Genomic DNA, 25,030 nt, shown 5'->3' with positions numbered 1-25,030 from the left:
AGCCCCCGCCTCTCTCCCCCTACCACTGCCCTTTGTTGCCATCTAACATTCGCCTCGTCCTACTCTGATCACACTCACAAGCTCATCTGATCTGAGTCATAATATTTCAGCAACAAGAACAAGGGGCGAGTAAGGCTGCTATGTTTGTCTTCCCTGTTGTTACGCCATGCTCCTCTCCGCCTGACCTTTCCCTGCCTACGTGCCGTCCGTGTCAACACCCAGCCCATCGCGTGACGCCGGACATGGATCCTTGGCCCTGGGAGCGATGTTATTTGAAGCAACGGTTCGGCTCGTTTAAAAATAAAATGGGAGAAAAAAAAAAAAACGCAAACTCTTCCCCTAGTGTGACAGGACGGGGGGGTCACAGGGTCATCGTGACGTCCACATGTACCCGGGGGCACGTTCGTTCCTGCAGAAGGTGAGGAAAGGACACCAAGCCATTGAGTATGTAACAGTCAGGCTTTCAGGCTTCATAGCATTCAGTGAAAGAAGCAGGTGGCCCTTTTTGTCGGCAAGTGGCTGACAGGCTGGTTCCTTCGGTGGCACCATGACCCCGTACTGCCCGAGTCTAGGGTTTGATTCTTATTGTTTGCGTTTGGTTTTTATGTTCTCCCAGTATCTGCAGTGGTTTCCTCTAGGTATGATGTCGTGGATTTGAGAGACAAAAGGGGCCAGGCACAGGTAGAGTGAAAATGACTTTATTAAATCTAAACTAAACAGGGATTGGGAAACAAACAGGACCACGAGGGATAAAAACAGTAAGAGTGGTGCAGGGAAAGGCACAGGCAACACGAAGGTAGACCTAAAGGATCGGACTGGGGATGATGAATCATGCAGGGACTTATATGCAAAGACTATTGTGGGGTAAGAAGCAATAGGTGTGGCTCATCTGGGCCACATCAGGAAGAAGACAGGAGGTTCAGGCAGACATGACAGGACTTAACACAAGAACACAGTGAGAACATTCATTCATTCATTCATTGCACAACCCACTGAGCAGTACGATTTATTTCACAGCCAGTACTACAGAATTCCATGCAACACTTCCCCTGATATTCCTTGCACAGTAACTGTTGCAATAGTTACTGTCCATGAATGTGTAAATGTATTTTTTACTGTTTAAATGTGTGCTGTGCTACTGTAAACCTGCAATTTCTCTCTGTCCATCTACCTGTCTGTCTGTCTGTTTGTCTGTTTGTCTGTCTACCTCTCATCTAACATACAAACTCCACATACTCCAAACCAAAGGTGGGACTCGAAATCACACTCCTGAAGGCGTGAGTTACAGCGCCAAGACAGTGCCCCCAGTTCGATAATGTGCCTAAAATTTGATAACATCAGTTCGACAATAGCATCAGCTGCCCCTTTATTTTCTTGCTCATGCACATATCTATGAATAAAGAAGAAATTCCCACAGATACCAGGTTTCATTACAGATTTTTTAATAGATGCCGACTTTAATAGCTGGATGCATCATGTCTGATGTAGCTCTTCCTATGATAATATACTGCCTCCTCAGTCGGCTGTCAGATCTGAAGATGGGGGCTGCGCTCGGCTGTAAGATCTCAGCGGAGGAAAGCCTACGAAGGCAAAGCGCCAAGCTCAGACCCCCATCGACGGGGCAGCGAAGGCAGCCAGAGTGACACTGAGCATGAGTTAGAGAACGTGCTCCGTTATGAGTCATCGGGTTTCATTTTGCAATAAAAAAAAAAATGCTGAAAACAGGGAAGTTTGTGAGGAAAGGGAGAGGGGAATGTCGCTGCGATGTTTTACAGCAGCGAGAATGTGGCGTGGAGGGCACTGTGGACAGGACAAATAGAGGATGATTTTTTTTTTTGCCTTCCAGAGGCATTTATGCAATATCACTTTACATAGCTTACAATAATGCCGGTTTATTAAGCTTTATTCTCACTGGTAATGCGCAAAGTCGGCCTGTCTCTTGTCTCTTGGAAGCTACAGCCTCTTGGTCAAAAGCTTTATTCCTTAAGTGAACCGTCCATCCATCCATCCATCCATCCATCCATCTTGCATTGCATAAGCAATTATCCAGTTTTTCTCACAGAATGTGTGCACGCCTCTTCTTTCTCTCCTGACTATTGTCCCCTCAGTCCTGTGCCTCATTACCCTTCCTCGTCCTTCCTACTCTATATCCATCCACCTGCCATAATCGCTTATTCACTTCTTGGTTGCAGTGACTCTCCTCCTATCCCAGAACACACAGGGCACAAAGCGGAGGACACCCCAGGTGGGTCGAAAAGTGAGCCTCTCGTCACTGGGAAATACCCCCTAACATTTCTGTAAAAAAAAAACAACAACCTTAATTCTATGTGGAAACTATGAAAATTTATGGAACATATATGCCCTTGAAATATATAATCAATTTATATGTGCTTTAACTTTTACATTCCGAGCCTCACTTGTGGCAAAATTCTGTTGGGGACATTCAGTATATGAAAGGAACTTTTTTTTAAAGTTTAAGATGTTAACTGTAATCAAACGTAGTTATAACAGATGCTTTACACGTGTGACCAAAAGGTCAGCTGTTTCTAAAGGAGGCACGCAGGCTGAATAGGTACACCTGACACCCCAGTGTGAGAGTAATACACCTTTAAAGGGATCTGGGCCTCATGCAGAGATGAACGGCGGGATATGGTCCAGGGATTACTGGAGTCCTGCTGGGAAGATAAAGGGGTGGCTTCTCCAGCTTGGCTGTTTGCTGTCCCTGAAAGGCCTTTCTCTCTCCCTGATACTTTAGTGGAGAGTCACTGACATCAGCCATATGGGATGAGGCAGCCAGTATTTTCGCATTGATCGGCAGCTATGACGCCAGCCACATCCGGGAAGCACTTTGTGGGATTTTTCGGCATAAGCTCACGTGTTCCTGCGTGACGCGATAGCTGATTATATGAACTATACTGAAAGGAAAGAGGAAACGTTTGTTTAATTTGAGGGCCTGTAGTCTGGGGTGGGGGCCATGTGTACGAGTCATGTGACACAGGGTCTTGACTGTTATAAGTAGGTTTTATTGAAAGTGTTTCTCTTTTCTGGGGGAGATTAGGATGGACCCATCCATGGCCCAAAATGACACAAATATAGACACAAAACCAAACAACTGAGTGACAGGACTTAGGCGACTGGGCTAAAGAGGGAATTAAATCAGCAAAGTGGAGATTATAGGTCTTGGGGCTGGTGTGAGCACTGAACAGAAGAGAGAAGTATATGGGAATTGGGGAGATCAAAGGTGCAGGGGAACCGATCAACACAGGAAAACCTAATTCTGTCTCCCAGCATGATGGTACAGCCAGACATAAACTGGTCAGACTGAGAAGGGGCTGGGCAAAGTCAGGTGATGAGCTCCTGACCCCTGACCCTGCCATCAGCTGCAGTTTCTGCGATGTGACGCCTGTCTTCGATTTTGCGTGTCTGTTCTCGTCACCCACTTCTGCTTCCACTCCCCAGTATAGTATCCATTCCTTCATCTATGGTGCTGTTATGCAGTTTATTTTGGCTCATATTGACGTTAAATCTTTTGATTGCTTACGTTCACATTTCTTCTGAAAAGCAAATCTGACCTGATTATGCTATCAATCCAAGACTAATACCACGAGTAAACCAAAAGGTGATCACAGTTGTGCACTTTATAATAGTGATAAAATGCATTTTGACACTTAATGTCTTTGAACTTTTACTATTCTCTGCCGCCCGGTGTTTACTCATAGACAATGGTCTGGTGAAGGTATCTGACAGTCGCCAGTGCTCCTTATCTAGTTTAATCAAGAGCCTCGTTAGAGCTCCCTCTGCTGGTGACAAACATGTCAGCCAAGATCGCAATAGCCACTCATTCACTGCGCAAGGTGCCGTGCACCTGCTATTAAACAGTATATTATAAATATAAGGTATTATGATCCAAAACTACGAACTCCTTTAGTATATAATTACCGTAATTATGCACGAAGTTGAAATGACATGTGCGTGCTTTCAACGTGGCTGGCATTGTAGCTTAACTGGACCGAAAGCAAATGGTAATTCTCAGGTGTTTGGCTCTCACAAAACGGCACAAATTTTATTGTCTACATCGTTTTCAACAGTGTTCCTGAGTGAAGAGAAGCACATTGTTACTCTCCCAAAAGCAGAGTTGTTATTTATTTATTTATTCCCAAACCAAGCACATAATGAAAAATTACTACAGTAGACATCAACACAGGCAGCACTAAAGGGGACGATATAAGAAACACCTGATACAAGTATCCGACATTTCAAGATATTTCAAAGATTCTTTTTTTATATATAGACATGCTGTTGTGATATCAGTTATAGGCACTTTTGTGAGTTTTTTTTCCTCGAAACCCATCTTTGGTCAAGTTTCGGGCAGTTGCTGTTGCTTCCCGGCACTTCTGTCCTTAGGCCTGGGTAGGACCTGATCCTGGACCTGTCACCGTTTCCCTTCGGCAAAGGAGCAGCACTACTTCTTTGACTCCAGCCCCACCTCCGGCGCTCTCACGGCGAGCGACGAAACCCCGCCGCTGAAAACGGCCGGACCCAGATACTCACCACAGTGATAATCATTTTCCTGGCAGCGATCGGATCTCACGAAGGAGATAAACAGACAAGCACAGAGACAAGGAGAGCGAGACTCTGAAGGGGGCGTGCACATCAGAATACAACAGCAAGGCGAAACTTCACAGAATGAACTACTTACATCTTTACAATAACCCATAGAAATCAGACCTTACATCCAGTCCCTGATGCAGACCCTTAGACAACTGACTGAACGACCAATGTCACTGTACTTTGTATTTACGATCAACATCTTGACCTTTTATATATTGCACATATATACACTTCTAAAACAAGAAGTGTGTGCGTGCGTGTTTACGCGTGCGCGCGCACACGTGAAAGTGATTTTGGCACAGTCTGAAAGTCTTTAAAACCTAGGTGGGTTGTTTTTTTTTTGCTTGGTTACAAAAATTGGCATTTTTACGCCTGTGGGTTGGATGTGTCGCAAAGGGGATGCACACGTCTCGTCGAGCTCCTTTGAGGGTGAACAATAAACCGTAGGTCATATTAATTCGTCAGGACTCATTATATTTCATTATATAAACTGAACAATGTGCATCATCGATACACAAAGGACACCTACACAGTGCATTAGAAAAACAGGGCACTCAATTATAAAGTGCTTTTCATCCGACTTTTTTTTCTGGAAAAAAATGTGAAATTGCCAAGAATGTTTTTTTTCCCCCTCAGAAATCTTTTTATTTAAATCTGACCCCGGCTTTTTAAAATAATAAATAAATAAATAAATTTGGCATGTCTCACAACCTAATCACCATGTTTTGCACGGATACCTTCTGGCAAAACAAATGCAAAACAAGCGAGGATTGGGCAAATGGAGCACAAGGCTGCCTTCGGGTTTGCTGTAAATCACGCGCGTTTTTTTAAGTTTCAAAAGGACCTATCGCCTACTAGCAATGGATACAGAAATACAGTGAAAGTCACCATTAAATCACTTTAAAGTGTAAAAGATTTTTCTCTTGAAATAAATCAGTGTTTGTATTTTTCTATATAGGTGAACAATCAAGTGCGATAATTAAAAACAACAGCCAGTCCACCTGCGGCACACGGGAAATGTGCAGTCAGTGTCATTGTAACAAACTTGTACCACATGAATCTTCACTTTCATGCCATCATTGACGTTTACATAGCTGGTGGTTTCTTGGTCTGCAAATTACAGCGAAGGACATGGGAGTCGTTAAGTCCGATCAATCGGGGCTATAGCCTCGAGTATCTTAAGCCTAGCCACGGGTATTTTGCCCCCGATGGTAATCTAACTAAAAAAAAAAAAACGTCAAGCCCCAGGTAAACTTGACTTAGCCCCTGATCTGTTCGATAGGTAGAAACTCCCTGACGAGGGACACAAAGTTTACTCTGTATAAAGGGGCTGTAATAGTTTGGCAACCTTCATGTTCATCTCTTAAGCTAATTACTGCAACTGTGAATTTTTTTCATGGAAGAGTCATTGTGCAGTAATTTCAGTTCTTTTTATCATTGTTTTTTTCATTTTTTTTTTCTAATTTCTACAGCAGGATATTTATAGATGTGGCATTAGGAGCAGTCTCTTGACTTCTGGACCTATCAGAACATTTCCCAAGTGCTTGACAGAAATTCTGCAGATTGGATTGAAACGGTCCCGCGCCTCGTCACAATGCTTTACGCTCCAGCGCTGAAGTGGATCTAACCTGCGGTGACTGAATGAAAGGAAAATTGTGGGTGTTTGTTCGAGAAGACCCTCTCTACAGCTATTCGGCAAGCCCCCAAGTTCATCCACACCTGTGGTCATCAACCCCAACTCCCCACTGCTAGGGCCCTCTCTCCACCCACGAGCCCAATGCCTCCCTCCCTCCTGGCTACAGACACATGTTGCCTGTGATGGCCAGCGGACACGGTTGGGACGTGTTTGTCTACAAAGTGGTGTGTTGGATCTAGTTTGACTTTAAAATGGTCATCAGCTGTGCTTTCCCCACGAGCGACGCCTCAGAAGCCGATGGGGTCTCTCAGATGTCGATTTTTGTTTCCGGCATTTAGACCCAAAAATCAGCCCCGGGTGGTTCGAGCATTTGTGCACTTTATCGGACGATTCGTTAGTTTGGTTTCTGGGGCTGATCTCTCTCATGCTTAGCATTATGTTTCTTTTTTTAAACACAGTAGCTGTTTTTGTCTGCTGTTCATGTACTAGACCAGGCCAGTCTCTATGTGCATGTGCATTGGGTAAGGGTGGTAGATGAGTGGTGGTTGCCCATGGGCAATGTAGTAGTTGCTGAAGTTGTGGTCAGCCATATATGGTGCAGGCTGGTAGTAGCAGGTGACATTGGTGGTGTTAGGGATGATATTCTGCTCTCCGAGAACCTTGAGGGCCAGGATAGTAATCATGTTGAGGGTCTGTCGGCGCTCGTGGCCCATCAGACACACGGTGCTTTCATTGACTACCCTCCGCAGAGTCATCAGGTAGTCGTACTTGCTCTTCTCCTCGCCAATGAAGTGGTTGCGCAAGTACGACTCGATCTTGCGTTGCTGCTCATTGACGTCGGGGAAGTCGATGAAGAAGCGTGAGCACATGTAGCGCTCCAGGGTCTTGATCTCGGTCTCGCTGGCTGGCTTGAACTCGCGCACCAGCAGGTTGCTGTACTTCAGGAGGCCACCACCCCTGATCTCCTCCGGGTTGCGTGTGGCTATGAGACGGTAGCGCAGATGGTCCATGGCTTGTTCAAAGTCACCGTACATGCTCTCTGCTACCACTGTAATGTCAGGCAGTTCTCTAAGTGGCGAGGACTCGGTTGGCTGACTTTCTGGTTTGTCTCTGACCTGCGTGTCTGTATCTGGGGCAAATTGTTGTTCTTGGAAAGCAGGTTCTGGTAACTTACAAATAGGCTCTGACATGAGGGCAGCAGGACATGTTACCTGGGGAGCAAACACTGCTACCTGTGGTGTTAAATCTACTAATGGATCAGCATGTTTTGTTCCTTCTGTAGAAGACTGCATTTCCTGGGTTTTGAGCTCTGTTCCCTGGACTCCCTGTTGTAGTTCCTGGATACCAGGTTCTGGGACCTGAACAGCAAAATCAAGCAGTTGAACAGGATGTTCTGGTACCTGGACAATCACCTCTGAAACCTGGACAGCAGAGTCTACTACTGAGCAAGTAGAATAAGGGACTCGGACAAGAGGTGATGGTTCATCTTTAAAAGGGTTTTGAATGAGAAGGTCCTTGTCTTTTTTATCAAGCCCTGTGACCTCTGATTTTGCACCAGGAGGAAATAATTCATTATCTGAGGTTTTTGATTCATTTGGTTGAGAGCATGTTGTCTTTTTGTGTGACTCTGTGCCATTCTCCTGGGGGGTGACGTTGTGGGCTGTAGTTGGCATGTCTGATTTTTTCTCTGAACATTCTTTGCCCTGTGAGGTGGTGTCAGGAGCCTGTGAACAAACAGGGTTTGGCACTTTATCTGGAATAGGTATTGATTCTTTGGGGTTTATTTTAGCCGAACCTAATGGCTGGTCCACAAGGAACGGGGGCTCATTTTCTGAAGGTGTTTGTGCAAGAGGCACCGGCACACTTGCCACTTTCTTGGACATTTTCCTCGGAGGTTTCGGCGATGAATGTTTTAGGATGACCATTTGGGATTTTTTGTAAGACTTTTTGGCTGGAGGAGGCAAAGGGAATTCCATGTAAGAGTCTAGTGCTGTCTGTGCGAGACATGTGCAGGACTGAAGTGCGGGTTCGCAGGGTACATTTAGAGCCACGGGATCCTTGATTGATGTTTTCTCAGTTGGTTGTGGCTTCTCTGAGTTTTCTGGTTCCGCTTCATTTTCTGTGATAAACAGTTCTTCAGATGTTTTCGGATATTGTCCCTCTGTTTCGGTGCTGGGAGTGTCGACCTCGTTTTCTGTCATTATTTTATCTTCAATCTCTGTCTTTTCCAGCAGCTCTTGTTCATTTTCTGTCTGCGTCTCTCCATCTGGTTCAATAATTTCCATTTGTTCAGGGGGATCCATCACTTCAGCTGCAGCACCTTCCATTGGTAATGGCCACTCCTCATCTTGTGTCACTTCCTGTTTCTCATGGCATTGACTGTCGTCACAGCTTGGTGTGTCCTCTGCCTTATCTGGCTGAACTTGACTTGATTGAGTCATATCAGATGAAGTAGGGTGAGACTCTTCTGCCGGTGAGGTGACTTGATTGCCACTCTCAGTTGTACAAGGTCTCCTCTCCTCATTCTTACATCTGGCTTCCTGCCTTCTCTCAGCCTCCAGATAAGACTCAAGCATGCGATCCAGGATGATCTGAAATGAGTCCACACTGAACTCAAACTGCCTACGCAAGGAGCTGACAAACTTCAGCTCCACGTTCTTGCCGCTGTTGTTGGAAAGCGAAATGAGGCTCCAACGGTCATGCTCGTTGAAGACTTTGACCATCTTCTGAACATAAGCTTCCTTCATGGTCAGGGCTGTGATCTTGTCCTTGTTGACGCCTCGGGGTAGAAAATCTAGCAGACAGCCAAGCACCACCTCCTTGATGATCTGGAAATCCTCCTGTCTCGGCAACTCAACTCCAAAGATGATGTCTAGGTCCTTGTAACTGGTGCCATTCTCCTTAACGAGCACATGGCTGGCAGTAGAGCCATTGAGGCGAACATCCCTCACTTTAATATGTTTTTCCTTCAGCTTGTCTCTCACCACATGGATGATGTCTTTTGGCTTTACCTCAAGCGTGGGAAAATTTCCTCTTCCATGTATGGGAATGACCTCTGTCAGAACCTGGTCTAAGGTCTGGATCTGTTCCTTGGTCAGGTTGTGGAACCTGCGATCGGTGCTAAGCTCAGACATCCTCGCCAGCTGTGTCAACAAGAAGAGAAGGAAGAAAAAGGCAAACATGTTACCGCCATTCCAGACTGTATTTCCATCATCCCCCCATCCACGGAAAGTGAGCAGAGGGGTAAATCTGCTGTTGCTAAGTAGCTCTTAAGTGCTACGGAAAGCTTTAACAGAGCAAATAATAACAGTTGTTTGTTTTGTGTGTGTTGATAGATAGAGGGCATTTTCACACGGGCTGACTTCCCAGGAACTACAAAACTGCAGAAATGATTTGTAAAGAGACATAAATGTTAAAAATGGACCCCCCCCCTCCCCCTTCCCGATACCACCATTACCTCTACCTCATTCTTAGGGTCATTACGGCATTGAGTATCTCTGAGTCACCTTCTCATGGAACCTCACGCATGCTTTTCTTTCGTGGGCTTTGTAAGCTCACACTTTGTCTAAAAGCTGCCCATTTACCGCTGCACAATTACCGGCCCTTTGCCTGCGGCCCGTGCCCAGGACCCAGTACTGTGCTCGCGACATCAAGCCCGCATGTTCCAGGCACATTATTATTAATTCGCCTTGTCTCACGCTGGGGGTGTTCACTTCAGAAAAATGCATTAAATAAAGGGCTATACACACAAGGACAATCTTCCCAGCTTTGAGGAACAGCAAAAGATTGATTAGGGGCAGTATTAAAAAGCTGTCGGGGATACAAGTTGGAAGAAAAGTTGTGTCAAAGCCCTGTAGCAGGTCCAGGGTGAATACTGCAACTGATCAAACATTAGAGGTGTAACAATGTCAACATTTATTACAGGGGAATACCAGCACAATCCCCTCGGCACAAAACCAGGTGAACTGTACGATATATATGAACATATGCTACTGTACTGGTCATATATTTCGCAGTGTAAAATTTGTTGACAAGGTCTCTTAAACTGTGAACTTCTTCCAGACAAAAGTGAAAGAGTGATTTATGATACTCGTCGTCTCGGTGACATTGTAAAATAGAGGACAGTTTCATACAAATACAGACTCAACATCTTGACTTGGAGCACCGGATTCTCGAGCTGGTGTCAATGAGATTTGTCAATGAAACAAAAAATTTCAGGAATGCTCTCAACTCCTATGTAGTCCACTGTTTTGAAGCATGCCAAATGCACACTTGAAGTATTCAGTTTATAAGTGACCCAGATTAAATTTGCTGTTTTGGTAATGAGTCATCACAATTCCCTTTTAAACATGTGTATAGATTCAGATTTATATTTAAGTTTAAAAGAGAAATATATGTACACGAAAGAGAAATATATGTATTTCTTAAAAGAGAAATATATGTATATGCTATGTACACTCTGCAGGGTGCAGTGCCGATTGGCCATCATGTATTTATTTTCTTTTAAACTTAATTTTTATTTTTGATAGAGAATAGAGAGATGAGACCAGACCACCACTGCACCCTATTTTCGTCATGGATGTCTGCGAGTGACCAAAAGCAGCCGAGGGCTCGGCGTTCAGACTGGGGACTTGGTCGCAAATCCATTGCAGTGCATGCTTACTTCCTCCAAGAACAGAGAGGAGAAAACATGAAAATTGCACCCATTACCTCTCTGCTCAGTACTGGACAAGTAGGCAATAATGCTTTTTCTCCCAGAACCTGTTACGATGTTCACAGTGGAAGCGTTTTGTATTTTTTGCAACAGTTTCTCTCTGGATCTGAACGATCTCACGGCTGACCAGGATTTGGGAAGTTTACACCGACGGCCTTTCTATCCACGTTAAGGCGCAGCGTGCCGCAGGCTACGTGCCCAAAAATCCCAAGGCAAAGTGGCTTTGGGTCTAAACCTCGTATGAGACTGCAAAAGTCTATTGCGTCTGTTTACTGCACACCAGACTAGGCTGGTAAGCTGGTGTGGACCAGCAAAAGATGTGAGTATGGCCTGAAGTAGTATGAAATAAATATGGATTTTTATATATGCAAAAGACTCTGGAATTTTTTGGTAGAAAAGAAATATATCAACCAGTTAGACAAGGGTGTATCTTCGGCATATTTAAAAATATATATGCAGAAACGAAATATTAGGACATATTGTGGTTAATTGCCCATAGATCATATAATGTGACAGTAATATTGATGTTTAATAGAATATTTAAGGATTATTAATCTTGTCTTTATATTTTGCATGAAAGTGACTCATCTTAAGCACCTGAAGCTAAACAGGGTCGGCATGATTAGCAAGTGCCTGGATGCATAAAAAATGGGAGCAGTGGCACTGGACCCTGTACTGACAAGCTGAGGCTCAACTTGTCGGTGGCTGACAAAGACCCTGCAGCCCTTATGGGCCAGAGCAGGGGCGCCGATCCCAGTGCCCACCGCCACAGTGCTGTTCAGACCTTATCAGAAAGGCAGCCTAATCACACCCAGGAATGAAAACAGGCTGCTTAATTCCTCTCCTTATCTCTAAGAAACCTGGCGAATATTCTGATGCAAAAAGGTTGCTGGGCACCGCTCAGGCAGGTGCTGGTTTTTTGCTGGCAATTAAGGTGTGCTGTAACCCGAAAACAACATAAAGCGCTATATAAACACCATTATGGTCATGAAAAAAATACACGAGTCTACAAACAGAGGCAGCACCGACTGGCCATCACTTACAAGCTTATAACTGTAAATAATGTGCTCAATTTTTATTTTAGGGGCAAGCTTCTCTGCCGTGGAAAATCAACATGAAGGCAACTGAATAATGGCAAAAGTGATCTTATAGTTCAATCATCTCCAGAAAGACCTTTAGCCCCAACTAATCCTGTCGGTATGGGAGGGTAGCAGATATACCCCATTTATAACATATCAGGTGTGTGAGGAGAGAATCATTTATCTACATGCTATATGTGCGTCCACAGTCATTATGCTAAATATACATGTTCAACACACCAGATTAAAGTTTTGAACTGATACCACAACGCTACACTAATTTGCTTTAAGTTGTTTTCATAGTATAATCTTTCGTATGGTTCGCATCATATATTTTCATATATTCATTTTCCAATACTCACATATCAGGGGTATTGTATGCCTACCCGGGGGTGGCATGGTGGTGCAGTGGTTAGCACTGCTGCCTCACACCTCTGGATCCTGGGTTCGAGTCTCCGCCTGGGTCACATGTGTGTGGAGTTTGCATGTTCTCCCCATGTCGTCGTGGGGTTTCCTCCGGGTACTCCGGTTTCCCCCCACAGTCCAAAAACATTCTAAGACTAATTGGACTTGCTAAATTGCCCATAGGAATGTGTGTGTGAGTGAATGGTGTGAGAGTGTGCCCTGTGATGGGCTGCCCCCCTCCCCCCCCATCCTGGGTTGTTCCCTGCCTCGTGCCCATTGCTTCCGGGATAGGCTCCGGACCCCCGGCGACCCAGTAGGATAAGTGGTTTGGAAAATGGCTGGATGTATGCCTACCCAAGGCACGAAATGTTTTTCAGGCCCTCTTGCTATGTGTACACTCTAGAACATTCTAAAAGCTTACATTGCTGAACTTCGTTGCCTTCCAGTAAGCTGAAGTTGGAGTTATTGTGGGTTTTGGTGCCCAGGTGCTGATGGGAAAGTGATGAAACATAAGCCTACATTTAGTTTGGGGCCCTTTGCGCAGGCCTCTCAATTATCACAAATAATGACACTGTAATTAGCACAATTATGTACAACAGCCGTCGTACTCAGACAAAAGCGACAAATAACACAGCTAGCTACAGTGGCAGTGGTACAGGATACTGAGGAAACTGTCAGCAGTATTTATGTAAATGAAAATTAGTTTGTTTATTGTTGGGGGGGGGGTGGGAAAAACATTGTCATTCTCAACAAAGGCGCAAGAAAGTATATGACCACAAATGGGATATGCAGAAAGTATGAGCCAAAAAAATGATGGACTGAATTTACGTAAATACCCAATTTAAGCATTGGCCTCCTACCCTTCTGATGTAGCATCACCAAAATAATATGTATTATGCATGGTATCTTGGCTTCACTCCCTGTAGCAGCTCATTAACTTGAAACAAAAGCCAATCAATGTCCTTATTTTTCCAGTTTAACCTACTACCCAGATGTTCATTGTAATCGGTGAGTCCATAATAGGGACCAACGCTGTCAGTCAGCCACAACTAATTTATTTTCTATACTTGTTGAAATTAATCTATGGTTGTACAACTGGGCAACATACAATTACATTACATTACAATCAAACTCAATTTACTGATATCATGAAATGGGGCTATTTAATTATTATGGCACATTTGTTTATGTAAACAGATAACTATTAATGGAAGGCAGACTCACACAGACACATGCACATATATATATAAATATATACATACATGTGTGTGTGTATCAATGATATTATTAAATTTGTTTTTCCATTACGCAGAATATTGTAGGGGTACTGTGGTTAATCTGAACACAACTTTAATTCCCATTAACTCTTTATACATTTAATGCATAAAGTTTATGTTTTCAAAACACTGATCTCGATCAAAGGACGAACCATTTTTCTGATAGCTTTTGTACATGTCTAGGTGGTAGTGAATCACAACACTTTGGAGAACAATAATGTTTCTAATACACTCCACAATTGAAACAATATACAATTTGCAATTTATTGTCAAAGAGCACTATGTACTGTTTTGTTACATCTTATTACAAAGTCAAGGGTAAGTAATCTTAAATTATTTATTGTTTATATTCACGTGTGCGTGCGTGTTTTTATTTAATAGACTGTTTGTTTACGCTTCATTTCTGTGCCCTGCAGCCTTTTTCTCGGTTCTGAGGTTCGAACAGAAGATGCTCGGAACAGAAAAACAATCACCCACAAAGTGCATCTGATCGTGATAATGCCTTGGAGTTCATTCCCTGGAAAGAAAGTGCCTTCGAAAGAGAAATACGTGGCCACGACCCAAGGAATGAATGGCAGAATGTGTGAATGATCGTGAACGCAAAACAAAAAATATATATATATATATATATATATACATGAATGAATGATTTGAGAAGCAGGATTGCGTCAAATTCAGACCAAAATTGTCAGAAGGGTGTGCCAAGACGCACGTTTCAGCAAGTTTGCACGTGGCGTTAGGGATACATGCCAAACACAATACTGAAACCCCCGCCACACACACCGGGCTAATCACTGCAGATACATAACGACTAAGAGATCACGGTCTTTGTTAAAAAAAGATTACAGAAAACAGCTCAGCGGGTCGCCGACAGTGGAAATGTGGCGATGCTGCAGGATTTTAGCCTACCTCCTATACCGCTTTCCTCCCCTCCCCTTCCTCGCTCGCTCACTCTCCCGCAAACAAGCCTGTGTGAGTCATAGCTGGAAAAAAACTGCACCCCGATGCGCTTCTCCACCTGATTTTTTCATTACCTTTATATGAACAGACAGAGGTTGAAAAACCAGAAGTCATTTATGTACAGCTTTTAAATTAATTACTTCCAGTGTATGACAGTATACGAGGTGGTCCAATAATTCAGCTGAAACACGGAACTCAGATGTTTGTTATCCCCGTGTCTGACGATAGACCGCCAACTTCATCATAGCTTACAAAAGCTTTAATTTGTTTTTCGTCACTAGAAAGGAAAGCGTCCACTGCTTAGGTAAAAACTGAATATGCTTTAAGACCGGAAAGCACGTTTACCTCACAACTATCAACTGTATATGGATATGGTAAAAAGCACACGTACGCAAATACATTCACAAAATGGTTTGATGTCACCCGGAACATTGCAATTCATTACAGTTGATCTTTATCGTCACAGAAGTGTCAAGTGCACTGCCTCCCTATAACCTAGAAATTAAATGAATTTAGACTAATATCAGCACGTATATTCTTTCAATACCAGTTGATATCACGATTACAAGTCTTCTTTACATGTCTTCCCCAGAACAATTAAAGACCGTGACTAGTGAAGACATTAAGCCACGTACAAAAGAAGAAAATGTTCTGCTAACGCACTTAAATTCAATATCTAGTAATTAGTACAATACACCTGTACATGCGACGATACGAGATCGTGAGCATATATATATATATATATATATATATATATATATATATATATATATATATATATATATATATATACACACACACACACACACACACACACACAATCACATATATACATATCTATAACTGAACATTGACCTGCTGTATGTATACACGAAGACTTTACATGTAAAAACTTTTTTTTATATAAAGTGTTGCAGGCAGCACTATATCTAAAAATGATTTCAGATATTAAACTGGTTAAATGAAGTTTATTTGTTCTGACTGATTTGCTGATAGTCTAAAGATGTCAGTATGCTAACGTCCATCGTCTTTGTTCCAGGTTAATAGGCAAAACTCTTCTTTGAATTGTTGTTGTTTTGGTTACCGGTATTGCTGTGGAATAATAGATGACAGTATGGACACATATTTTGTTTTTAGTTCTCTTTCGCAAGTCATCGTGCATTTTGGTTAATAAAGGGGTTGACATAAAACGCATCAAACTGTGACGCAAACTTATTGATCATCGTTAGGTCAAGTCATTCGTCAGAGAACTAGCTGCATGCCGTCACGTTAGAGTACATCATGAAAACTAGATTTAAAAAGGTATTTCTGAAGGACGATTAACTGTAGTTATAGTTTCCCGGTTTAAGAGGTAAAATAACTAACTTACCCAAATTACCAAGGAACCGAAATCGCTGCAAGCCAGTCTACGTTGATTTACAGTTGATAAGATCCAGTGCCGTTTTTACGGTCAGCAGGCTTTTCTCTGCTCGCATTCAGGAGAAAACGGGAAAGAAGTCGGAGTTTAGTGCGTAGTCGCTGTCCAGGCTGAGCGTAGTGCTGAAATGAAACTCCTAAATATCTCGCACTGTTTTCTCGCAGTGCCTGTAGCGTAAACCAGTTTCCATGGTAACGTGGCGTCACAATTTTAAGGTAGACCACACAGCACAGACAAGCTTTAGCTCTGGGACACATCCAAAGAAGAGACAAATGTAAACATATTGTGGAGTATGTCCATGCACGACCCAACATTATATAACGTGCATTATATGCATCTGATAATGATGTCAAACTGTCCATTGTCCACGCTTTGCACATTACCTTTAATACAATCTCGATCATATTCTAGAAATTTGCAAGTAGGGAATGTAATGCTTGACAATCTGTAAAATGATTTCTGAAGCTCAGAAGAAGTGAGAAAAATAGTTATTCACTGGCTATTAACATATCTTAAACACTATATTCCAGTTGCTGTTCTAATGACAACACTAATAAATGTACTCACATTGTGCTTTAGATGCTTCTTATTGAGGATGCAGGCTTACCTCCATCTTAATACCATCTTATTGATTAAATTTTAAATCATAAATACAGAAACAAATTAAGCCATGCTAAGCTGACAATCTGCTTGATTGTTGCAGGTTGAAATCCTGCAAGTGGTGAGCAGACTGAATGAGTGTCCTGTCATGGTGGCAAGGGAGGCCAAAATCACGTTATCAGTTCATCAGGTTCACAGACACAACAGCTTCTCAGGTAATCAAACTATTTCAATGGCTTTTGACAAATAATCTGTACAGTTGTCCTTCTCTAGGCTACTTCCATAGGCTTAGGGATCCTGAATGCAAATGTACAGACACCAACAGCAAGACAGCCCACCAGTTCAAAAAGACAAAAATAGTTTTATAGACAAACCAAACTCTACAACTCAGCCGCATTGCACTGGAGACTACGTATGCATAGTTTCCAAAGTCGATGGCAACAAATTCCCCAGAGATCCGCTCTCAGTCATTGTTAAAAGCTATTACTAACGCAAAGCCAAATGCTGATTACTGGTTAATGTACATACATGTCAATGAAGAGTGAAGGGCAAATGATTAATCTACAGGACAATGTTTACCTGGCAACATATAATCGATACAAGGTAGAGATCTTATTAGATCAGCTCTCCTCTTTAAAATTGTCTATACATTGTGGAATGCTATTATTTAAACTTGACTCTTTTGACCATGAAATACATGGTCATTTCAGGTTAGATTTTACGGATTTAACCTTTTTCAATTTCCTCCTAGATAGCAATCTGATCATCGATCCGTGACTTTCTGTGGTAAATTGTTCTAAAGTCTTTGTCTTTAAAAGGTAGCTGTCCCGTCATTTTAACTGGACACAGATTATGAACCCAAAGACAACTGAAATAACAGACATTACTCACCAATTCATGAAGAATGGAATACTGTCATCAGTGTATTAAAGATATAAATGTTCTGTGCTGCCAGGCTGCTTGGTCTCCATTGAGGCTGTGTTGGTAAAAATGACAGGGTTTGTTGTAATCTGGATTGTATGATTTACTGTATTCACTGTGTATAAACCTGCTGTGTGTTTTTGTGATGCTGAGTTAAACCCCTTAAATCATGACATAGCAATGCCTCACGTATAGCCCTATGTATCTTTGTCTATGACGTTGGGTAGAAACATTTCGGAGGAAATCTCTGCAGGAAAGTCGTCTGTATGTATGCATCGACTTATTTTGTGGTTATATGAGGGTACTGGAAATGTGTGGGTTTAACTTAGAAGCCTCATCCTACATACACATCAATTTTGTTTAATCACCAATAGAACAGACAGAAATCAATAAGTATACTGGTAATTCTTAGAGCAAAACCTATCTATAAATATGTGTTTGCCTGTGTGTGTGTATGTGTGTGTACGTGTGTGTGTATTTACCATCGAAATACCAGTTTAACGAGATATTAATTATTTGCAAAACGTGTAAAACGTCTGTCTTTTGTTGAAATAAATTACAATCACAAACCAGGAAGTTCAAGCCATTCATGAAATGTTAATGGGAGTCTGAAATAGTAATTTCTTCGTCCGTCTAGATAGATATAGTCACGGAATTGTGGAGTGTCTAGTGGGACTGGCAGGCTGGCCGGACCCAGGGAGATGCTGCGCAAGCTGCAGCGATACAGCCACATTGAATATCATATCAAGCAGCCGGTGACTCATCCCTCAGCTCCCGTGATGTAGAAACGCAAACCTAATCATCAATCAAAAGCGCTCTCCGTCAGCACGGCTCTTTGCTCTAGTCACAATCATGTTCATTGCCCATAGGTATCCCCACAACCCACGCCCACGCACGCAGACACGCACACACGCCAAGCGTGACGGACCATCTAAACGGGGAAAATGGAGTACGAACGGTATTTTACGTGACCAGTATCTTCGGAGCAGGTCGAGGCTTTAGCGATAAACCTTATTTGTGCTCGGCACATTATTAAGATGCGCCTGCTATTTTAACAATGACATGAATTGTACGTGAACTGAAATTCAGAAAAACCGAGTTATCTCAAGTGGCATTTATTTCTTAAACGTCCCGTTAATGTAAGTACGTTATAGGGTTCCTTTAAACTTGTCATTTTTGTCGTAAAGCATAACATTTTTATTTCTAGTTATATACTACCACCTATTTCATTTTTGTTAACGTTTATTATCGTTACTCAGTCTAAAATATTCGCCAATCCCACATTAAGAGGTAGGTAGCCGTTAAAATTACAGATCCTAACATGTTGCAAAATGACAGGCTGGTAGGTTTTCACAGAGACGGGAGGAAAAAATGTTTCCCTTAAGCAGATGTTCTAGATAAAAGGTCAATCAACTCGTTCCCAAAATAAAAAATTGACGTCACCAAATTTGTTCCGTAACGAACTACAAAGTCTAAAAAAAATCCATGCGCACCTTTCCTCCCCTCCCGCGAACTGGGTAGTACTTATGACGTCGGCAAAGAAAGACGCCTATGGGGGCGGGGCCACGTGACGACACAATGGCGGCGGCGTGTAGCCGGAAGTGTTGATTCGGGAAAAAAAAGGGTGAAGCGTCGCAGGGGGGAAGCGAATGAAAGTCGAGAAGCGTCCTTTCTCACACGCACGCAGAATTTTAGGTTTAGGAGCTCCGAGTGAGCCCCGGCAAAGACGAAAATCATGTCGAATATGGAAAGTATCCTTTTCAAAAGGGGCCGGGAGACACAGTTAGGATGTTAACCGGAGTCTCTAGGCCTACGGCTGGACACCAAATATCTTACTGCAGCATTGAATAAGAAAAGCCGGCTTGCAGCTTAGTCATGTCCGATATGTCAGAGACGCTTTATTTTCGGTACGCTTTACTTAAATGACTTAAGGCAGGATATCCAGGAGATTATCACTCGGCCTGTTATTGTGTTAGTTAAACGTAATGTGCTGTTTAATGTATCTTCGTCAAACGGCTGACAACGATATTAGCTGATCGTATGACATCAATGGATACATTGAAAGACCGTTATGTCCTGAAATGTATTACAATAGAAAACGTTGCGTAAAGCTTCGCAGCTAACGAGTAATTACACACTGGATTATTAAGATCAATGGAGCGTAATTATCAGGCCTGGGCTGATGACGCCGTTTGCCTCAGAGGTTCATTGTAATTATTGCGTGAATAACTAAAGTCCCTTTGTAGATTGTTTCACAAGGATGCCAGGAGACGAATATTATCCATTTATAAACATATGAAGCACATGCAATTGTTGATCTCGATGTGCCCAGTAATCCATAGTTGCCTCCTCAGTCGTGTATCACCGCAGTGTGTCCTGTACTAAGCTTACCCCCCACGTTTCGGTGAAGTACGAACCGCCAAGCTCCTTCCGAATCAGTGTTTGTCTTTAGACATCCCCCCTTTAACACTCATTCTAGACGGCTGGCCCGTTTTGGTGAAGGTCCAGATATGGAACCATGAATGGGATTTCGATCTAATCTTGTACCAGCGCACGTTCCTTAAATAGAGGGCGACGGGATTATTAATAATTAAATTCAGCATTATAGTAAAGTGTCATGTTTTGTATGTATGTACGTGATGTGCCAGGTTAGGTTTTTGTCCTGGACATGCTCTGTTGTTGAATGCCCTGACCTCCTATGTCAGAACATTTGTTCAACCTCAAGTTTGCCGCCAAGGAGCTACAGCGAAACTCAAAAAAGTGCGACAAAGAGGAGAAGGCTGAGAAAGCCAAAGTGAAGAAGGTAGGTGGGGGGGGGGCTGGCAACTGTGGCAATGGGATGGGGGGCATTATGGAGAGGGGTGGGATTAAATCAGCTCCCCCATCCCTGTGTGTTCAGGCTATTCAGAAAGGCAACATGGAGGTGGCTCGGATACATGCAGAGAACGCCATCCGACAGAAGAACCAGTCCATCAACTTCCTGCGCATGAGCGCCCGTGTGGACGCTGTGGCTGCCAGAGTCCAAACAGCCGTCACCATGAACAAGGTAGAGTAGCCGTGTGACTCATCCGCTGCGGTAGTCGGTCGCTGTTCTCTCACGGCTCACGTTCTCCCCCCCCCCCCCCCCCCTCCTTTTGAAACACTGCTGCGTAAATGCTGCACTGTATAGTGCACTGACATTTATTTACTCGACGCACACCTTTATCCAATATGACTTGCGGGTCAGCGTGAATAACGGGCACGTTAGCTGGCATGGTGCGGAGAGCGGATGCGAAGCGCATCATCGGCCGGAAATGTGCCACAATATGGGCGGGGGAGGGATGCAGCTCCCTGCTTTAAGATAATAACCTCACTGTCTTGCTTGAATGGCTTTAATGCTCACATTATGCGCCTTGGGTGTCATTCATTCAGGGCATTTTTTGTTGTCACCTAATAGCTGCTTTTATGCTAAGTTACAGTTTTTCCCCATTTAAGATCTGCTGCAGTTCGTGGCCCCGGTTCTCATTCCAGGTCCTGTATTGTTGTAAACCCTGTCCTGCCAATCAGAAGGCTGCTTTAATACTTACTAGAAATGATGGCCAAATAAATGCTTTGTACACAGCAAAAAAGCGTGAACCTCAGGGTGAATACCGTCTGTGTAGTGACTCTGGTTAGTCATCAGTGCAGCTGGATATTTTCCAAAGCGATCTGGTGTGAGCTGTGTCATCAAAGGTGACATGGCGGGATGCTCTCAGGGTTTGGAGTCGCAAGGGTCTGTCTGCCTAGACGCTGTCGGATACGTGGGTCACGATCACTTGATTAAAACGACAGGGAACATTGATTGGCTGTGCTCGTAACGCTGGAGGTCTGGATAGAGGCTCGCTGCAGATCGTCATTTATATCGAGGCCACGCTGTGTTTAAATTAGCAGTGGAGTCTGGGGTTACCTGTGTGTGCGTGTGAGTGTCCACCCCTGCGACCGGTCATGGCAGGAAGGCCAAACTATGTGTCGTTTTGGTAACTCAGTCATTTGCGTCATTTGTACAAGGTATGGTTTATTGTTTAGTCATCATAGGCAGTGGTCAGTGTTTGCAGGGGGGGGGCTGAGTGTCCTGTCCCTGCCCCAGTGATACACGTCGTTCATCTGTAACATCACAGCCCCCTTGGTGCTGTTCCTGCAGCACATAGATGATGGATGCAGAGCTTCAGTGTTTGCAATGTTCTGTGTAGTTCTGTGCTCCAGAGGGGTTATTCTTCAGTTCTATTGATTTTAGTTTTTTTTTTTTTTTAATTTATGGGGCTGTTTTGAGCCGTATGTTTCTCTCCAGTCCCAGTGAGGGTTGGGGGAAGAGGGGGTGGGGGCAGGCACGTTGAGACCAATGCTGTCTGTTTCCCAGGTCACCAAATCGATGGCTGGAGTGGTGAAGTCCATGGATGCCACTCTGAAGACCATGAACCTGGAGAAGGTGAGGAACGTCCCTGCGTGTGTTCATCAGAATATTTGGGAAGGGGTAGAACTTTCCAGGACTGTGTGACAGCCATGTGGAAACTATCCCCCTATTTTTCTGACTCGAAAGCCGTGTTCCCTTGCTGAATTATGCTGCCCCCTTCTGGTCGCCACAGGTCTCAGCCCTGATGGACAAATTTGAGCAGCAGTTTGAGACACTTGATGTGCAGACAGCACAGATGGAGGATACAATGAGCAGCACGACCACACTGACCACCCCGCAGGTAGGGCTTCACCCCTTCCCCGCCCTTCACTCCGGCCGTGTGAACGACAGGCCCCGCCTCCAGGCTTGGCACTGCTGTCTAATTAGCACATCAATCTTTATGCTACCCTGCAGATCTTCAGAAAGCATTTGCAAGTGAACAAAATCACAACCTGGATAGTGCTGCCCTCTTGTGGTCATGCTTATGAACTGTCAGTTAAATACTATTTTAATCAACATTGTTATTGTTTATATGGGCAGTAAAGTTACAGTACTTCTTATAAACATTGGCCAAGTGTGGAAGGAAACCATAAGGTCATTATGCAGCAACCCTTTTCCATTGAGAACCTGTCAGACACTTGTAGATATGCAAACCTTTTATACAACCTTGTAACAAAGTGGTTTTGGGCACTTGGAAAGGACACATCATTGCCAGCTTGGGGCTGCTGAGTGAGTTAATGGGCACTATTTTCCTGTTTTCTCCTCTCCGTTCTTGGAGGAAATGACTGCGCTGCATAATGGATTTGTGTCCAAGTGCCTGGTCTGAATGCAGAGCCTGCAGCTGATTCACTGTCTGTGCCGGTAGTTTCGGCCTCTCGCCGACATCCTGCGTGAAGCAGCCGGCAGACGTGCGCTCTGTACCAACTCTGTTCATCAATCAGGGTGTAGAATGAATTAAAAATTAGTCATTGCGTATATGTCCAGTCATCCATCTATTTTCAAAGCAGTTGATTCAGTACAGAGTCATGGTGAGTCTGAAGCCTTTAGCGGAAGGCGCTGGGCTGGAGGCAGGCGCCACCCTGGATGGGATGCCAGGACCAAAGGGCATTTGTGTACCTAAAATCTATCCTCATAATTGCTTCCCTGGACGTGGTCTATATTTGTGTTGTTAACTTTCATGTCTTTGTGTCGCTGTTTGCTTGTTGCTCTGTACTTGTTATTCTATGCTTGTTGCTGTATGCTTGTACTAAAGCTGCAAGCCTCCTGGCTTGGCATAGAAGTCCGTGTTGCGGATTCATGTCTTTGTTGTGATGACGTTGGTCTTTGTTTCTCTTAGAACGAGGTCGAGAGTCTGATGCACGAGATGGCTGACGAAGCCGGGTAAGACGTGGTTCCTAACTTCACTGGCTCTTAGCCCCCCGTGGAACGTAGGCCCCCCTAAAGGCATCGAGCCTCCAGGCCTTGGGCCGGCTGGGAAGCATGGGTTTGCATTAAGTGCTGGGGAATTTGCTAAGAATAGCTCTGGAGGCACCAGGGTGTGAGTCGGGGGGGGGCTGTACTCCCCGTCCCAGCTGCCTTTGCCAGCGGGATACTCTGGGAGAGACACTCGGCAGATCGGCGAATCCTCCGCCTGACGCACGGCTGTTCCCGCAGGTTGGAGCTAAACATGGAACTCCCACAGGGTCAGACGGGGTCAGTGGGCACCAGCGTGGCATCCACAGAGCAGGTACGCACAGGCCTGTCACCCGCGGCAACACAGCAGGCCCATGCCATTGGCTAATGGCTCGCAGCTCATCATAGCTGTGTAAAGTAGCTGTTTGATTGAAAGCTGCTGTTAACACAGGATGCTGACTTTCTGTCCCCCCCCCACTCCCCTCTTCCAGGACGAGCTGTCACAGAGGCTGGCCAAGCTCAGAGACCAGGTGTAGCAGGGCCGGAGTGCCTCGTTCCTCACAGGGGGCCTGCAATTTGTGACCTCAGCCTTGAATGTTCATTGAAGACCCCTGGACATCCTCCCCCCGCTTACCATAAATGACATACCCCCCCCCCCCCCACTTTCTGACTCTGAGGATCGCCCTGTCAATGTGGGCTCGTGAAGACTATTTCATTTTACTGTTTTCACACATGGCAGGGGGGATAATGTGAAGGTAAAATATATATATTTATATTAAAACTGTAATAAAGGTGTACGTATGTATATTACATCCTTATTTACAGTGTGTGTGTGTATATATATGTGTGTGTGTGTATGTATGTGTGTGTGCATATATATATATATATATATATATATATATATATATATATATATATATATATATATATATATATATACACATGCATCAGATTAAAATATATATACAGGCAATATGATGTAGACATATTTTTATTCTTTGTGTATTTCTGCAATGACTGGGATGCATGTTTTCGAGCAGCAGCCGCATGGATGAGAGATGATTGGGAGCCTCTTGGCATTATGGGTAAAACATGCCTGTGTCGAGATCACATCCTGGATGGTGACCGTCGACCGTCCTTATGTTACTTTATTCAACATCCAAAGAAGGTTCCAGTTTTGTTGATCGAAAGCTCCTGTCTTCAATATTTCACTTTACATTTCAAAACTTTCCTTAAGTTTGAATTTCAAAGAATGCGATGATATACATATAATGTAACTTTGCATCTAATTGCTACTGTTTGAAGTCTTACTGGAATATCACTGTGTGACCTTGCATTTCAATGGAATCAATAAACTATTTTTGACATGACTTGGTGGTGAGGGCACTGTTACTTTGTCATCCTGTATACACTTTGAAACCCCGCCCCTTGTGCTTTTTGAAATTCTGGTTGCTCACGTTTGATTGGTCAGTGTGAAACATGGGACAGGAATGCTTCCATAAATGGTACCAGTGATTTGATTTTGCTTAGATAAAAGCAGCTGTGTGTGTGTGTGGAGAACTTTCCTATACCTCAAGGTCACATCTCCATCCAGATGCTCCTCACAAGGC

At 43.8% G+C, this 25,030-nt stretch overlaps 2 protein-coding genes across 3 annotated transcripts; one reads left to right on the top strand and one right to left on the bottom strand.

Annotated features, from left to right (window-relative positions):
* Positions 1-5,294: 5,294 nt before the first annotated feature.
* LOC125750658 (uncharacterized) lies at positions 5,295-17,638 on the bottom strand. 2 transcript variants are annotated; one of them, XM_049028810.1, is made up of 4 exons: positions 17,591-17,638; positions 16,483-16,544; positions 16,052-16,147; positions 5,295-9,390 (listed from the first exon to the last, which is right to left on the bottom strand). In XM_049028810.1, the coding sequence occupies exon 4, from the start codon at positions 9,379-9,381 to the stop codon at positions 6,733-6,735; it is 2,649 nt and encodes an 882-aa protein (XP_048884767.1). In that variant the 5' UTR covers positions 9,382-9,390; positions 16,052-16,147; positions 16,483-16,544; positions 17,591-17,638; the 3' UTR covers positions 5,295-6,732. The 2 variants fall into 2 exon arrangements, with proteins under 2 accessions (XP_048884767.1, XP_048884766.1); XM_049028809.1 differs by lacking the exons at positions 16,483-16,544; positions 17,591-17,638 and having other exon boundaries at positions 16,052-16,208.
* A 1,526-nt stretch (positions 17,639-19,164) lies between these two features.
* Positions 19,165-24,288, top strand: LOC125751028 (charged multivesicular body protein 1b). The gene is made up of 8 exons (XM_049029458.1): positions 19,165-19,371; positions 20,326-20,423; positions 20,520-20,666; positions 21,996-22,064; positions 22,222-22,329; positions 23,365-23,408; positions 23,682-23,754; positions 23,912-24,288. Exons 1-8 carry the CDS (start codon positions 19,356-19,358, stop codon positions 23,954-23,956), a joined length of 600 nt encoding a protein of 199 aa, XP_048885415.1. The 5' UTR covers positions 19,165-19,355; the 3' UTR covers positions 23,957-24,288.
* The last annotated feature ends 742 nt before the right edge of the window (positions 24,289-25,030 follow it).

This window comes from Brienomyrus brachyistius, chromosome 10 (assembly GCF_023856365.1).
Source record: "Brienomyrus brachyistius isolate T26 chromosome 10, BBRACH_0.4, whole genome shotgun sequence".
Lineage (NCBI taxonomy): Eukaryota > Metazoa > Chordata > Actinopteri > Osteoglossiformes > Mormyridae > Brienomyrus > Brienomyrus brachyistius.
Note: the sequence above shows the minus strand (reverse complement) of the source record. Positions and strands in the feature narration are given on the sequence as shown.

Bases quoted from the DNA above. Each gene is read 5' to 3' on its own strand.
- LOC125750658 (XM_049028810.1), bottom strand. From the start codon at position 9,381: ATGTCTGAGCTTAGCACCGATCGCAGGTTCCACAACCTGACCAAGGAA.
- LOC125751028 (XM_049029458.1), top strand. The intron at 20,667-21,995 runs GTAGAGTAGCCG...TCTGTTTCCCAG, and splicing joins CAGCCGTCACCATGAACAAG to GTCACCAAATCGATGGCTGG. The intron at 22,065-22,221 runs GTGAGGAACGTC...TGGTCGCCACAG, and splicing joins AGACCATGAACCTGGAGAAG to GTCTCAGCCCTGATGGACAA.